This window comes from Strongylocentrotus purpuratus, unplaced genomic scaffold (genome assembly GCF_000002235.5).
Source record: "Strongylocentrotus purpuratus isolate Spur 01 unplaced genomic scaffold, Spur_5.0 spur5_scaffold_3, whole genome shotgun sequence".
In the NCBI taxonomy this organism is placed as follows: domain Eukaryota; kingdom Metazoa; phylum Echinodermata; class Echinoidea; order Camarodonta; family Strongylocentrotidae; genus Strongylocentrotus; species Strongylocentrotus purpuratus.
The window spans coordinates 20,615,713-20,633,730 of NW_022145609.1; the positions used below are offsets into that span (position 1 = coordinate 20,615,713).

Genomic DNA, 18,018 nt, shown 5'->3' on the forward strand with positions numbered 1-18,018 from the left:
AAATCGGGCCACATTTTTGAGCTGTTAATTTTCATATTTAGAATATAAAGGCATTTGAAGAGCCATGTTCTTTGAGGAAATATTTTTTCTCTGACGTTCTTCCACACTTGCATAATAACAATGATAACGCTCACAAACTATTTTCCACCTCTCCCCAGAACTCAACCTTCTCTTTAATACATTGTGTATGCTGTGTGAAATTTAACACTAAGAAAATGTTATTCACTGTACAAAAAGAGTGCAGCATCATGAAAAAAATATATCCCGCCATAAACTAATTGTTCAACAATCTTGAAGAAAAAGATTATCACTACAAATATAAAAATGAATTTTCATCTCAACCTCACACACTGTGACACATCAATAAAAATTTAAAAAGGCTTCAAGTTCAAGTGAAGTATTTTCAAGACATGGTTCAAGTGAGGATACATAAATAACTAGTCAAAAGGTAAGATATATGTGCAGTCATTTAAAAAGGTTATTAAAAAAAACCCCAAAACAATGATAATTCCCCAGTTGACCATAAGTTCTCAAGATCAAACGTCCATAGCCCCGTAACAAAAAGCTTAGCAATTGACGGTACAATTGATGGTACAATTGATTTTTGCGATAGATATTACACTCATAGTGATCAACGCAATCAATAGCAAAAAATCAATCGTATGATTGATTGCTAAGCTTTGTGTTACAGGGGGTCTAGAAGATCAAGAGTACCCCACCCCCAACAAAAACCAAACACCTTTTTAAATGGTTGAAGAGACTTCATGACCATATCCCTATAAAGGCCAACTGTCTACAGTGTTCAAATTTACTGCTTCTCTCTAAGAGAAATTTTGTGCTGTGGAACCTGTCTAGAAAGACATTGGCATGATTTTCATGCTTTCCTCAGATGGGCTTAATAGATATACTTGACTGAAGTCCTATGAGCTCACGAGACCAAGGCCCCCTGTCTTTTAAAGAGTTGATATCAAACGCAACTATGTAACTACAAACGAGATAGGAGAATGCAAACTTGCAATTGATTAGGGTGTGTGTGGGTGTATTGGGTTTTAACAGACGTGTATCAATCAGATATGATTATTTCCGTCTGGGGACCAACCTTTAAACATCACCATACGAAAGACGTGACTCAATTTCGAACCTGCGTCCTTTGCTGAATCAGTTTGTACCTTCAATTGCTAGCTGGATTACAGGCGCACGCCACGACACCTAGTTGATAAGAATCAATCACAAATCTTTATAAGACTGGGCCCATATCCATCAGTCTCCTGATCTCTTGGCCTACAAGTCAACTAATGTCCTGCACCCCTAAAACTAACTCAAAGCAAACATCAATCCAATTTATGATAGCCGTTGCTGTTGGAATCCGTCTTGGTGCCGTTTCTGGCATCGCCATTGGACGCACCGTTGGTCGCACCGTTGGACGCGACCTTGGATTCACCATTCTGGGAGACCTTGCCCTTGGGGGTTGGGATGCTGCCATTTGGCCCTTGCGGATGTAGGCTTGCATGTAGAAGTTGAGGAAGAGGACGAGGAAGGCGAATCCGTAGCTCCCTACGATCCACACAAAGATGCTGGGGTACGCGCAGTCAATGAACAGTAGCTGGCTTAAGTGTATTAACACCACTGTAAATTGGATCTGTGGTGCAAGGATATTAAAAAAAGCAATTGAATTATTAAAATTGTTACATGTATATTAAGTCACATAAATAATCTTCCGGTGCCAGATCGTGTGTATCGTGGAATACACATACCAAAGGATTCAAGATGATTTTAACCACTTACAGTGCAAGGTTTATTAATACCACAGCCCAATACCAGTCTTAAAAGGGTTTTCATAGTGGCTAATTTTAACGTTAATACATATAGATACCGGTATGGGTACACTGTTTGCTGTGCGCTTTGAGTTCATAAAAACATGAACTGGACAAATTTTATTCCACTCGAGATGGTTTGTTCACCAATTTCAAATTGTGTTGCATGACTAAAAAGAAGATTTTTTTAAGCGAACTCCTCCGGTACTTAGGTTCATAACGTGGGAATAGGTGATTACGTAACATTTGTGTTTTAGTTTATATGGCTCTCCACACAGGTGGACGCATGCCAAGTAAGGCTTGGTGATATCAATATCACAGTTGATGAATCACCAAGCCCGTAAGGCTAAGTATATCAATGTGTATTCACCATCTGTTAGTTCTAAACTTTATATGAATGCATGGTACAAGTGTATAGCCCAGTGTCTCCTGTAAGTGATGTTTTGGCATTATCTTTGGATCCAGATTGCTAGGAACTACACATTATACACAAGCAGAAAGAGCAAAGGTCACAGAAAATTTAAGTCTACTTCCAATGCAGTAAGCTGTGCAATTTTCAAATAAAAGCAATTTAATTGTAACTAAATCGGCAACGCAGTGTTAAATATAAAACCATTACTTTCATGTACAAATTGGCAATTTTTAGGTAAAACTCTGTAACTTTCTTTGACATTTGTTCATCTAAAAAATATTGTATTTAATTATTTTTTTTAATCGGAGGGAGGAGGGGGGAGATAAGATTAATAGTTGCCAATTTGAGGAAGGACAACTGATTAACTTAGAAAATGAGAAAACTCCTAACTGCTACGGGTTAAGAATATCTCCTTCCTCTTACCAGCTGCATCTTGGTCATGTATTTCTTCCACCAGAGGTACTTCTGCATCTTAGGGCCAAACGCTGCAAGGCCGTAGTAGGTGTACATCAAGAAGTGGATGAAACTGTTCAAGAAAGCGTGGAACGTTCCAAGTCCGCCTAGAGAGGAATTAAATGGAAAATCGAGAGACCATTATCAAAATGTTTTTAAAATCTTAATATACAATGCAATAAGCTATTATATTCACCTGTTAGTAATTCTTGTACCTCAATAGTTAGTATGCAAATTGCATAAATTAGTTGTTGCTAGGTCAGACAAACATTGTGCTTGCCTGACAACACATAATGTATGCAAATTGCATTCTTTTTTGTCTTCTTTTCATTGATTTTTTTAAAAATTCAATCATTCTTGAGCAATATTAAAACAATAGATTCAAACAAAGTACATTTTTTGACATATCAGTAAAATAAACATTGTTACATCAGTTGCACATCTCTCCATTTATCTAGAAACAAAACAAATTTATTGCGTTTGATAGTCTGACTATAAAAATAAAATTAAGAGTACAAGGTGAATGAAAATAATCCTTCACAAGGCACTTCACAAAGATGTACATGTACATTGTATGTATCAAATCTGACATTACAAAAATATTGTACATATATGTGATTGCATTCTTTGGAGGGACCAATATTGTTAAAGTTCATGTACAGTTTTGGTAAGCCCTCTAAAACTATTTAGCAAATCATTATTATAACCCCTTTTAAGAAACAGGGTCCAGGGGCTCGTTTCATAAAACTTGTCATCTATAACAACTGCTAAATTTCTATAAATTTGCTCTCAGCCAATCAAATGCCATGATTTCAGTAGCTCATAACAGTAGCTTGTATCTTGTTATTGATATCAAGTTTCATGAAACAGGTTCACAAAGACTAAGATTGACTATAAGCTTGACTTAACTATGGCAAGCCGTTCATGCCACTAGTTGCTCTAACCATTCCTGGCATTGGTTTTTAAAGGGATGTGTAAATTGTGGTCACAAATCTACTGAATTTTTAGCTTTTTTGATAGTCCATTATTAAAGGAAACAATATTATTTAAAGATCATAATTGAGAGACCAATGATGAGAGCAGTCAGTGGCATCAACGGCCTGTCCAATTTAAAGCCAATCTTAGTCTTTACGAAACAGGGCCCAGATCTTACCTCCACTGAATCGGACTCCGACCCACCAGGTGAAAGGCATGATGGAGTGATGAAAGACATGCAGAAACGAGATCTGGGACTTCTTCTTCCGAAGTATAAAGAAGAACTGGAATGAAAGGAAAACAAAATATATACATGTACATCACATTAATAGACTTTAGATGAAACATTTAACAAATTTATTGAACTCACAGTAAACAGGCACCGGTACTAATAAAACAAAAACAGTTATTTAAAGCAATGATTGTCTCAGTATTGAATGGGGATCGAGTATCCTGCCCATTCCCTCTACCAGAAAAAAAATTGCAATCAGAATAAAAAAATATTGAAAAAAACAATTTTTTTTTTTTTTTTTTTTACACAGCAAATATGATTTTTTTTTAAAATAACTCTCTAATCAAGAAGTATAAAATGTCTACGGGTAATCATGCATGATTATAGTTAAGCTTTTTTCTCCATAACCTTCATCGTACTACTGATCGTAGTTTCTTAATCAAACAAGCCAGACCTGGTTTTTAGTCTTGATTGTATTTCAATAGGCGGCATATGAATTGCATCTATTAGTTGTTGCTAGGCAGGACAAATAGTATGGCTTGTCCTAACAGACAACATGCAATATGCAATGCAATTTGCATTCCAACTATTGAAATATGATTATTCTACCTGGTGAATGAAATAACTTGTAACAAGGCACCTAATAGCAAAGAAATATATTCCATAAATTGGATTACAAAATATGGAAATGGTCTTTAAACTATCCTCCCAACGTTATGCTAGTATGCATAATGACTATAGCGGACTATTCTGCTATCAAGCTTACATCATGTAATACAAAAAGTTTCCTTACTTTATACCCACTTCATACTGCTAAACCAATTCTAAACTAAAATTCATGAAATCCTTGGATTCATAGTAACTTATGCTTTTTTTATTGCCAATCTCTTAAGTATAAAATAATACAATGACAGAAAGAGTAAATTAATATGGGCAAGGACATAATGGTAATTGGTGTTCTTTATCTTCCACATTTTAAAATTACACATACTACAGCAGACTTGTATGTAATGTGCAATCTTCCGTAGGTACATGTAAGTTTCAATTTTTTAAATGAAGAATAACAGCATAGCATCCCAAAGAATAAGATATAAAGAAAATGAAAGAAATAATAAATCAATAAGGGCGAGGGCATAATGGTGATTGTCTTTTCTACCACATTTTAAAATTACATACTACAGCAAACTTGTGTGTAATGTGCAACCTTCCATATGTAAGTTTCTATAATTTTTTTCATGCACGAACGCTTGACCTTGAATGACAAAACAACAACTCATGTTTGCCGACAGAACTGGGCCCTGTTTCATACCAATTGTTATCAATAACACATGCTAAATTTCCAAGACAAATTTGCTCTTAGCCAATGAGATGCCACAGTTTCAGTAGCTTATAACAGTTTTTGTAATTTGTTATCGATAACATGTTTTATGAAACAGGGCCCAGATCAACACCAATCATGCAAAGTGTGATTGCAGTACTAGTGCATTGTGTCTTGGAGAGTGTGGGGGGGGGGGGGGGGGGGCAAGTATCACTCCAGCTACGAAGGTGAGACACAACGCATTATTGATCGTCTTTGACCCACTGAATGCATAGGAAATCAATAAAGCATTGCATTGTTAGACATCATGCATTGTACAGTCAAACCTGCTTTAGTAACCACCTGTCTACAACAAGCACATTTATTGTTTCCCTTGAAAATGGTTTCTCATTGAAACATGTACTAAAGGAACCTGTCTACAAAGACCACCTGTCTACAAAGACCACTTTTTGTGTTTCCCTTGGGCGGTCGCTGCAGACAGGTTTGACTGTAATAGCATTATACATGTACACCTGTACATGCCCCATCTAATTCCCTCAAGAGAAAGTCAAGTTGGTTTTCATGAAACAATCAAACAAATTGGGAACGTCTACAATGTTTCCATCACAAGCAATAAGCTATTTCTTGTACTGTACAAAGGGGGGTGAAAATGATCCCTTTTGGGAGTTTCGAAATACAAATGGGGAGAGATGACATGTCTAGCTCCAGCTATGCGTTCAAGACAAAAATGGATGATAGGTTTGATCTCTGACCGACTGGATGCACAGAGACAAACACATTTCCTAGACCTTATGACCTTGACCTTATGACCTTGACTGGAATCAGTGAAATGCATTGTGGTCACATTATACATGCACCATGTCTTTTTGTCAATAGGAAACCCACCCTGCAAAATAATTTTGTTTTCATAAAGGCAGAGAATTAAAAATTGTAGAAAAATCTGATGGAGGAGATAAAAGAGTTAGCAAGGGTCAAAGTGATTAATAAAAAGCAAACCAGGCTTCTCACTATTTACAATTTCCTTTGCAAGCAGCTCTTTGTTTACTTCAATTTTAAAAGACTAGCAAAAAGTATCCCCTTATTACCTAGACCTTATGACCTTGACCTTATGACCTTGACTGGAATCAGTGAAATGCATTGTGGCCACATTATACATGCACCATGTCATATTGTCAATAAGAAACCCACCCTGCAAAATAAGTTTGTTTTCATAAAGGCAGAAAATTAAAAAAATTAGAAAAATCTGATGGAGGAGATAAAAGAGTTAGCAAGTGTCAAAGTGATTAATAAAAAGCAAACCAGGCTTCTCACTATTTACAATTTCCTTTGCAAGCAGCTCTTCGTTTACTTCAATTTTAAAAGACTAGCAAAAAGTATCCCTTATTAAAGAGTGTATAACGAAGAAATACACCTTCACATGAGATATGTCTCTGGAACAAGTACAGGTATGCAGAAAAAGAAAACAAATTGGTAAAAACTTGAATCATCAAACTGTGCGTATGAAACCAATTGAGGTATGCTCTTAATGAAATTCATCACACATATGTGTATGAATGTGATTAGCTGTATGTTCGTCAGTCCTTCCATCTATCCCCCCCCCCCTCTCTCTCTCTCACACACACACCCACACACACACCTTCTGTCTTTTCACTTTCTGTTGACCTTCATGAATAGATATTATAACATCTGTTCTACATGTACATGTATACAGTGTGTGCGAGCATTAATCTATAACTAGTACATGCAAAATCAAAGGAGAAACCTTAATGCATGACTATGACACTGCTATTTCAAACTCTGCTTGTACAACAGAAGTATACCAGTATATGTCAAGTATGTGAATGACAAATGACCATGGTCAAGTATCTAGAGTTCAAAGTTTCCATTCAATCAAACATGGACATTCCTAATATCAATATTGACTTACCGTGTCCCACATCTCAATGAATTTGGAGAAGTAAAACCACCAACAGACTTTCAACATCTAAAGATAGAAACAAAGAAGAGTATTTCAAGTTGATTATCACTATCTTTATCTTCAGGGGTAGTTTGTCATTTTACAGACACATGCACTGAAGACATGCTACTATCTTAGCTGCACCAAACAAATAGTTGTGTTGAAAACAATAGTTTGCAGACAAGACTAAATTATAAGAACAAATAGGATCAAGAGGCCTTTTACAGTTACAGCCAACTAGATTAAATTAATAATCACAATGAGAGAGAGAGAGAGAGAGAGAGAGAGAGAGAGAGAGAGAGAGATGGAGGAAGAGAGGAAAAAGAGGGGTCAAGAGAAAGAGAGGGGAGTAAAGAGGAGAAAAGACCAGGAGTAGAGGAAAGAGGAATAGGGGAAGATGGAGGAAATGATATGAAAAGACTGGGAGAAGAGAAAGAGGATGATGGGGGAGAGGGGGAGAGGGGGAGAGGGGGAGAGGGGGAGAGGGGGAGAGGGGGAGAGGGGGGAGAGGGGGGAGAGGGGAGAGGGGGGGAGGGGGAGAGGGGAGAGGGGGGAAGGGGGAGAGAGAGGCAAAAGAGATGGAAAAGTGAAAGGAAAGGGAGACAGGAAGGGTTGGGGAAAGGAGAGGGAGGAGACAGTCCGGTGACGAAGCCATTGAAGAAGAAAAAAAGGAGTCTGGGCAATTTTGATCACAACTTACAAGAAAAATACCAATTCATAAAATACATACCACTATAAAGAGTTAGCTAAATTTAATTTTAACTGATAATGCCAAGATGCTCCATAAAGAGTCATTCTATGGTACAGAGGATCCACAATACAATATTCTGATGACACCCCCCCCCCCCCCAATAATATTTGCATGCAACCTGAGTTTGATAGCAGCCGTATTGATATACTTTATAAAAATTGTTATTAAATACTCCTAATTTTTCAGCAAAGTGAGGGACTTTTGATTCTGGAACGTCACTTTGTATGAGATGTTAAGAGTTCCGGGAACCAGTCCCCTTGTTTTCTACATAGAATTAGTGTACTTACTATCATTGCCTTTGGACTGTTGCTGTAATCCACGAGTTGACAGCCTAATGTGTAGCCGTTCAGCCAGCCACCACGACCAAACTGCATGATAATACAAGTAAGATAGTCAATTGTTGGAAAGGGTAAGGCACAATGGTCTTGAAAACTAGATATCACCGTTTCAAAGTGATCCAGTGTCCCTGGAAAAGGCAGTTCTCAGTTACTAAGTCAATGCATTGTAAATGTCACACATCTCAGCAGTGTTCGAAGAGCTCTTCAGGTGCTATGCTGGGGCTGTATTTAAGCGTTTTGTAATTGAAAATAATCATTACTTTGAATGTTACCGAGCATTGCATTTCGATAAAATTTTCCAATCAAAGTTTCACCTTTGCAATAATGAAAATAAAGTTAGTCTTTAAAATCTTCGCACAGCTACTTTAAGTCCAAATTAAATTCGATCTTAGTCTTTGTGGACACTTAATTTCTTTAACAAATGTGATCTGATTAAAACAAATCAAATCAAATCAAATGCAAACATACCTGAACCACCATGTACAGAGATAGTAGCACCATTGCAAAGTTGTAAACAATAAGGACCTCTCGGAGTTGGAAGGGTTGTCGTTTCTCCATCAGCTTGGGTCCTACCCATACGATGACGAGATAGGCCAGGACCATGAAGGAACCGGGCCAGGCGCTGTCCATCAATAACCAGCCATCGGCCCGTGGATCTGAACAGATTCAAATATTAACTATTAAAATGTTCAAAATGCATACAATACTTAAATTCACCAACTTAGTCCAACTATCATGCATTGCAAATAAGAATCTAATAATTCCTCAGTACAACCTGATCAAAATATAAAAAAGTCTATTTTGCCTTTTAAATAATTTGTACTTGATGCTTTGGAATTTACAAAACTAATAAATACAATATTCATGAAAACAATATTTGACTGATTTAAGATATTTTAACATAGGGTAGGTGAAGAGAGAATAGACCTTCTCCAACTAGTCCTAAACAATTAAAATATATATATATATTAATTTTTTTAAATACCACTCACCTTTATATTCTTCAACTAATTGATCCCATCTTTGAATGTATTCCATAATAATTTGAGCCATCTGCAGAAAGATGTGTAAAAACAAAAACAAACAAAAATATAAACATATAAGTCCTCCAACAACGCATTAACCTGCAGGAGTACTTTGCGTAAGACTTGAATTACACCAGAGAGGCCAGCCATGCACCATTGCATGTACTGCGAGTGTGTACACCTCCGTTTTTCAACCAGGGTGCCGCGAGACATCTCCTTTGTCTACTAGACTCTGGAAATTTGTTCTGCATTCTTAGAATTTAGGGACTGGTGTGATTACTTTCACGAAGTATATATGCTAGTTAAACTTAATACAGCTTAACTCCACCTTTTCAAAAGAGATTCCCAGAAGTGTAGCCAATGAAGTTGTGTACCTCCTTACTACTAATCTTCAACCGATCAGTGTTCAATTCCATGTCAACAAACTTTTCCCCCTTGGACAACTTCTTACGCTTCACCATAGCTGCCTTATGCCGTTTACATTACCGGTAATCGGAATGTGGAACAACCTTCTGCACATCCTGTCTATGTACAATCTGCCAAACATCGAATAGGCCATAGCATTTATATAGGCGTGGCATTAATCAGGATCGTCAGCATAAACGAGGATCATCTTCGTACACGCGGACAGATACGTTCGCAAAAATAAGGAAATACATGTAGGAAAAATACTCTGAAAAAGATACGAAAATTGACACGAAACAGGTAGCAAACATATGGACTTTTAAATCATGACCTTTATTTGGACATTTGATGAATATTTACTTCATTTTGGGTATGTTTTAGTAAGGTATATCCACACCGGTATTTATCGAGTATTAGTTGCGTTTTGCTTAGACCGAAAACTTCAGTCTCTCTAATCGTCGGTTGTTCCACTGAGACTACGTCTCGCTCCACTAGACCTCAGATTATAGAGACTGAAGTATGGCCTATCGGGACTGTACAGGGCTCAAATTAATTTTTTGTCCACGGGGGCTCTTCCAAAAAAAAAGAGCCCCCGTGCGCCATCTACACGTTCGTAATGGCGTTATCACAGTTTTTCCTTCATAATCATTTTTGCCTTCGGCGTAGACTAGAAGGGATGAGATTGATTTAGATGACTCCCGCCAGCGAGAGTTTAACACGGCTTGCAAGATTTTCAACATGGACGTCGATTTTGACCCATAATTTCCTTAAAAGGGACCATTAAACGGATTATTTCAATCAAGTTAGTAAGTGGAACCGATGTATTATAGCCTAGGCCTAATTTACATTTGGATATACACGAGGTAAAATGACATTTTGGGGGATTTTGGGGGCAAAACGCTACGACCTGAAATGGCCGTGGCGTTATCAAGGGAATGTGTATATATAGACGGTTTCCGTCTCTAAAGAGAGAGCCGGCCGACCCTACCCCAATAAGAGGCTAACAAACGAAAGAGACAGAAAATTCGGTCTATGTTTTGGTAGGTTGAACCGGAAATATATCGGCCGCCGGGTAATAGTTCGAATGCATGAACGTACTGCTTCGCGGTTCTGAGATAAAATTGGATAACTCATAATAAGTAAGTCCGTAAATTTCACATTCTATAATAGGTTAGCAAATTTTGAAAACTAATTAGGAGGTATATATACCGACCTAATTTACATCTGATTTAGAAATCAGAAAATTAAATCTAAATAAAGAAAATCGGGGGAGAAATGTCGGGAACGAAACTTTGTTCCGCTGTGGCTCTAAATTACCCCCACGGTACGAGATCTCTGGGTTGCCGTCTGTATTGGGGAATGTCAACAAATGTCAATTTTATTAAAGAAATGACCCAATCAGACGGTTATTTCTGTCTACGTTTTGCTATGTTATCTATTGGTGACAGTGGTACTATCCTCGGTATAAATTGCTTCATTGTATAAATTGTACAAATTGCTTCATTATACGGAGAGAGGTTTTAAAATAACGTCCTAATGTAATGAACTGATCGCAACTAATATTCAACCACTTCATCCTTTCTTTCCTAATGAATTCTTGAAAAAAACAAGCCGAATAACAATAGTCTACAGAAAATAACTAGAGTAGTGGCTCTGGTCTGCGGCCGATCGGCGGGAACTGCCGATTCTATTTTTATTGGAATACTCACAGAATACTTCAATACCCTCAATAAAGAGTCCATATACTTACTTATTAAATAGAAGTCACAAATAACCTAACTGACCCACAGCGTGGTCAGCATTGACCACGTTTCGAAATGCTTCGAGTTCCCCGGTTTGCGGGCACGCATTACCGGTTTGCGGCACGCGTACGTCACAAAGCTTTATGCGCTACGTCACGATGAAAGCATGTACCAAATTACTACGGGTAACCCAAATTCTCATGTTTATCTGTTGCTACGGTAAATTTGTCAAGTTTTAAACAATTTCACCTTTTTCTCGAATGGATCATCCCATCCGGGGGTAAGTACTACTAGAAACTATCGGGTCATAGCGGGTACACACATCAGCACACATACCATCATACACGATCCCGCATGTTATGTGTGTATTAACACCCCCCGCCGCAAACCAGAAAAAACACGTAATTACGTGCCGGTTTGCGGCCACCCCATGCAACTGGCCATGCGGTGGCACAATCAAAATATCTGCGATAGGAGACAGACCACAGCCATCATACTTCCACAAAAACATCAAATTTCACCTCCAATCGGACAAATATCGGACAAATAGAGCTACAATATTGATCTAGTCATGCCTCGATCTCTTAACTTAAAAGTTAGCACCTGCTGGAATTTTCATCGGCGACTGGTGCCGTAGATTTCCGACATCGCTGACGGATACTCCGTACCGACAGGAGCACCTGCTACGGACATTTTCGGCAAAGCAGAACTTACTGTGGAATCCACGGTAGGTTTCAATGATTATTATCGAGTCATATTCATTTTATTTTTAAAACAAATACCCCTGGCCGCAAACCGGGCGATGCCGCAAACCGGAGACTCTACTCTACTAACAATTTACTGACATTGTTAATTGCACAACACAACGCCACTAGGCTATTGTCGATCCAACAGTAAAAGTATTAAGAGAGGACCAGTAACTACGCCCTCTCACAATGCCTGGCGGAAATCATCGAATGACGATGGAAACGCCATTAATCGCAACAACAACACCGGAGTTACGGGTCATATTTTTTGGATACCGGTAGACTTCTGAACTAGCGCCTCACTTTGTTCTGTCCGAAAGATTATAAGAAAATTAAAAAACTTACAACAATTTTCAGAATACCACCCCTGGCTGGCCTGGATTGGGTTGACGCAAAATGTTTTGTGTTTTGACTTTGAAAAAATAGAAGGTTGTACACTTCCAATCTCTATCACTTATCAGCTCCGCTTGACTACGGAAGCGCAGCTTGAGATTGACGCTATCGAGCCGCCGGACACGCATAGCGCATGCCTAGCCCGTGGCGTCGGCATGCTAGTACAGCACTCTCGGCCTCACTCCCAGTCGAGTCGGCGCTCACATTACAACAAAATATATTTACTTCGTGCTTTGCCAGCACATTAACTTGGGTTACAAATTCCTCTCAAGATCGAAATTAAGATGCCACAATACGTACCATGTAATTTAATTTGGATAGATGTACCTAGTACCGTCTGTCACTGTGAGAAATTATTTTTATAAAACTAAAAAGGGCGGTCCAATCAATGTGCTCTCCATGATCCATCCAGGGAGTGCCATGCTATGCTACAACGTATATGTACAGCTGGGTCGTCGTCATGCTCCGCTAGCGAGCTTTAGGCCTGGTAGACATGTGCTTTATGTGGTGCAGTTCTGTGAGCATGGCCCATTTTTCAAGTACATATATGGCCTAGTTGTCGCGCGCCTGTAACCATGGGGTCTCAGTCGAAATGCAGGTTTTCCAGACAACCCCCTAAACGAGGATTGCTTCTGAAGCCAAAATACACCCTAAATCGGGATTTCGCATGGTTTTTCCCTCGAATTCACACCCAATTCGGGTATTTCACAATGTACTCGATCATAGTTTTGTAAAATTGTTACCCGGCCTAATTGAGCACTTTTAAGTACGATATATACCATAAAGTTGTTGACAATTATGTATGCATAATTGCAATCCGAAATGTGACAAATTATTTCAATAGATCATCAACCTCGACAACCTATAGCACTTCCAAATGACTATTTTAAGTTCCAATCTCCCGTTGTCTCCCTTGCATCCCAACTTCTCTATTTAGGTCCTCATTTTTTGATGTCTTGATCTCTCTCTCTCCCTCAGTATGTTAATATCTCCATTTTTAAATTGTCTCTTTCTTCCTTCCATCGATCATCATTCTCTCTCTCTCTCACTCTCATACGGTCCTCCACTCCACACTGTCTTAATTCTCTCTCCCACCATCCTCGATTCTCTCTCTCTTTCCTCCAGTCAATCATCCACATCTCTCACCCTATATAGCTCTTTCAATCAATCCCCTTTAGTATATCGCTCCTCTCTCATCCTTTATTTCCCTCTCATCCCATTACCCCCCCCCCCCCCCTACCTGATGATATTGTTTCTCAGTCATACTTTCACATACAATAAAATTGATCACACCTGCATCAGCAAGTTTATTTTTCTCCTTTATTCCAGTGAGTATCCTGATTTACACATTTACTTACAATTAATTCCAGTCATATACATGTATGTATCACAAAAAATGCATGCAAGTATATACAAAAGAAGTAGGAAACCATGTCGATGTATAAAAAACATTAACCGACAGATAATGTAATACATGAAAAGGAAGTGATTAAACAAGTTTGATCGAAAATTCCCTTTTATCAAACAATTTCAAATAAGGAAGAATGGAAATTGCAAAAATTTGCTATTGAAAGCACAAGCATATCCCGATGATAATTTTTTCATCTTCCTGAATTGAAAACACACTTCAAAAACAATAAAATTGAGATTAATGTGTAAAAACAAAGCACCAGAGTTAAATTCACCAAAATGCACAGAGAATATGAACAAAAAATTGGAAAGGCAATCATTGAGAATGAATAAGTTTCATGAGAAGAAAAATCTTATGAATGTACTATCGATGTTGTTAACTTGCAATGTTATTCATCATTATTATGCCTAATTTTTTTATAATCATCACTTCTATCAAAGTACAGGCTAAAGAGAACAAAGCAACTACTACTATTCCACCCTAATAAAAAGGCAACCTTGTATAGATATTGTAGATCAACATTTGACTGTTTTCCTTAAATACAATATACAATTTTCTACCACCTAAATGAAGTTGTCAGAAAAACTCTATCCTCATAAAAATAGCCTTATACCATAAACCAATGTCTCACTGTTCTCATTATAATATATACTTTTCTACCCAGTTGTATGATTATAATGGCTAAATAGTATGCAATTTAAATGAGATCATTACTACTTTTGTTATACATGTGTAAGTACTAGGATTATATATTACATTCTCATAATGATTTCCCACATCTAGCAGGCTCAGTATTATGGTTATACAAATAATAGGATACAGTTTATAGGAATATATTATCACTTTTAAAGTTTTAATAAAGCTATAAGTATACATTCTTTCTAAGCTAATTCAACTATTCTATTAATAATTATTGCAAAATGCAAGTCAAACATATTGTACCAAACATACAAATATATATATAACTAGATTACATTACAAAAAGACATATAACAAATTCAACACAAATTGTGGTTATTATGACTCAAAATAAGATCATTCTATCTGACTCTATTATGTCCATCAAAAATTGTCACTTCTGTATTGTCTATGACAAAAAATAAATGTTTGGAGATACAAGATGGAAAGCAAAGGGCGAGGAGGGGGGGGGGGGGGGGGGGGGGGGGGGAGTAATCAATGATTCCCCCATCACAGGCAAGACTTATAAAGTATATGTATTTCTTTCTGCTTTTAGAAATAGCAGATATGTGCAATTGATCGCACTCAGTATAATCAATTGATCATGTGTTTAATCAGTCCATTTCTTTGGCAAGACATTAATTTACATTTGCCACTCTTCACCCAGGGATAGAAAATGGGTACCCAGTAGGAATTCAGCACCGACTGCCTTAGGGCAGCTGTACTAAAAATCCAGGGTAAATATGGTACTCTCTGGTGCCTTGAGCATCCCCTGGGATGGATATAAGCGCAATGTAAACTTGTAGCTATTATCACGATTATCGACTGCTACACTTTGTTTAACAGAGCCCTTCTTTGAGGATGAAATACCCCACAAAACCTACTACCGGTAAGCCGACCACTATAGAAAGGTCCAAAAGGGCTATTCATCTATACTTAAATTCGAAATTGTATGCTTCCAGAGATCACATGTATACAAATTCACTCCAGACAACAGGTGAAATTGAGCTCCAACCCCTCTGTACACATTTATGCGTAGTATCAACTGAAAGGTAGCATTATTTTGGTTTAATTTAACTAGAAGTATTCACAAAAGAAAAACAAATGAAAGGTAATTTTATCTTGGTTATATTAAACCATAAGTATTCACAAAATTAAAAAAATAATCACACACAAAATGAAGCAAACATCTGGATTGTATACGCGGTAAGTACAAAAATACACACATATCAACAAACGTAGCAACAAAATATAATGGCGGAGAACATAATATACGAAATATTTGCTATAGACTTCATCGTAAGATTGCAAACTACACATCTATGAGCTTGTGTGAGAAAAGTTCAGCAATTGATAAGCCTCTATCAACAAGAAACACGAGAAGGATGAAAACTATAAGGGGACCTTAAGAAAAAGTTATTATGTCATGCTCCGGATTACTATAACTGGAAAAATTGAACGCATGTCGGTGAGGAGCTCAAAATTATAATTACATTTTTACTTTATGTACGTTGCATGTATGACTTGTATGAAATTCCCAAATAAATAATAATAATGACAATAATAAAATAGGAAAAATTTAGAAAAAAGCCTCTCTGATCATTACATATACATGTATCATATATCGTCTGTTTTACGCCACAGTACTAACTATTATTATTTTAAGTGGAGTAAATGCCCTTTTCGCTCCAAACACACACTATATGAATGTAAAAATGAATATTTTCTGAATATGTAAATCTTTATGTCAATTTGCAGTATAGGCAGTTAAAAACATGGAATAATAGGTGGTGCAATAAGTTTACATTCTCTTTAAAAAAATGGCAGATTTGTTCCCCCTTTCTTTTATATAAATTGCACTACAAACAAAAAGAAAACAGAAAAGATACCTAGGCTAGTATAGTTAGTTTATCAGATGCAAAGATTTCAAATTTCATTTGATGTTGTATCCTTGGTATAATCAAAATGATTAAAATTTAAACCCAAACCCAAGAAATACTTAAAAAACATAAGAACTAGTAAAGTAAACATTGGTGCATTTAACACATTCACACAACTACAATCTTTTCTATCCTGAATACTGGATCTAATTCGGGAAACCGCACTACACGACTTAAATACATTGAAATCAATCTAAATGTAAATATAACATGGTTATAATACCCTTGTTAACTACAGTTTATATAGCCTCTTAATGTGTCATCTACCGCACATAAAAATATAAAGCCTCACTACGCAGAGAATTACACATACATGATGTAAATTTCACACTTCAGAATCTAGATTAATTAACATATAAATCCACACTATTGGGGTAATTGAAATAGGGGGAGGGCAAGACACTTCTAAAATATACCCTGTGAATTGATATACTCATACTCAAATATCTCAACAACAGAGTGATTTCAACTATTTCCATCAGGTTTATTGTCATTTGAAAGCCTTATTGGGTGTGGTATACCATACTAATCATGGCTCATGGTCATAGATTTGATTGAAAAATATATATTTCACAGAAAAATGCATACAATGCCAGGAAATTAATATCCATGATGTTCATAACTTGTTTTGTGTGACATACGTTACCAAATATTACGGGGTAACAAACTAAATTGACATTAAATGATCATCTTCATCTTCATAATTGATCTGACTCCGATCAAAGTTGTAGTACAGCTAGGAACCCATTGCCTACTGGAACCTAGTGGCTCCTGTATAAAAGCCTATGGGTGTGAGAGAATTCAGGAGTCAACTGCTTAATTCAATAAGATCACCAGATAAACTAAAATCCTGGAAGTGATCAGTAACCTAAGCTAAGCGAAAAAATACCTTGGACTTGTCACAATTTCTTGTGATTTGTGACCAAATGGTGACCAAATGGTTTGAATAATTAAGATAAATTGATGCAAATCCATTGATTTGGTTGTGCAAGGAGGCTTGGGCGAAGAAAACTAAAAGAAAATAATGCCTCCGGCTACTTCCTAACAGAGGCATAAAAGCTCCCCCTGCTTCAGTCGAGCTGATAGAGGGCGGTTTGCGTCCAGTAGAAATGGCTGGTATTATACGCTCACAGGGGAGGCTCCTTCCTTATCTGCTTCAGGACTGCAATTAAAGGACAAAGTAATAGTAATGATAATTATTATAATGTGTTTATATAGCGCATTTTCCATATACATGTAAATATTATAATCATACAATCATCAACAACATGCCTCAATAATTTTCTTGTCATTTTACCCCTGAGCTCATGAGTTATATATATGTAATAAACTAGATTTTTTGTTTGTTATTTCTCCAAATTTCAAGCGTGATATAAAAAAAAAATCACATGCTCATGCACATTAACTGTTTACTACTTCCAATAATTA

At 37.0% G+C, this 18,018-nt stretch overlaps 2 protein-coding genes across 6 annotated transcripts in view; both read right to left on the reverse strand.

Annotated features, from left to right (window-relative positions):
- Positions 1-1,052: 1,052 nt before the first annotated feature.
- On the reverse strand, positions 1,053-13,005 carry LOC578885 (elongation of very long chain fatty acids protein 7). The gene is made up of 8 exons (XM_030996288.1): positions 12,862-13,005; positions 9,243-9,303; positions 8,719-8,906; positions 8,200-8,280; positions 7,132-7,188; positions 3,833-3,938; positions 2,650-2,786; positions 1,053-1,639 (listed from the first exon to the last, which is right to left on the reverse strand). The coding sequence occupies exons 1-8, from the start codon at positions 12,862-12,864 to the stop codon at positions 1,289-1,291; spliced, it is 984 nt and encodes a 327-aa protein (XP_030852148.1). The 5' UTR covers positions 12,865-13,005; the 3' UTR covers positions 1,053-1,288.
- An 856-nt stretch (positions 13,006-13,861) lies between these two features.
- The window catches only part of LOC100889933 (choline transporter-like protein 1), a 30,211-nt gene continuing 26,054 nt past the window's right edge, over positions 13,862-18,018 (reverse strand). For all 5 annotated transcript variants that reach the window (XM_030995649.1, XM_030995646.1, XM_030995651.1 and 2 more), the window contains one exon: positions 13,862-17,752. In XM_030995649.1, coding sequence (XP_030851509.1) covers positions 17,710-17,752 — 43 coding nt within the window. In that variant the 3' untranslated portion in view covers positions 13,862-17,709. The remainder of the gene's footprint in view (positions 17,753-18,018) is intronic.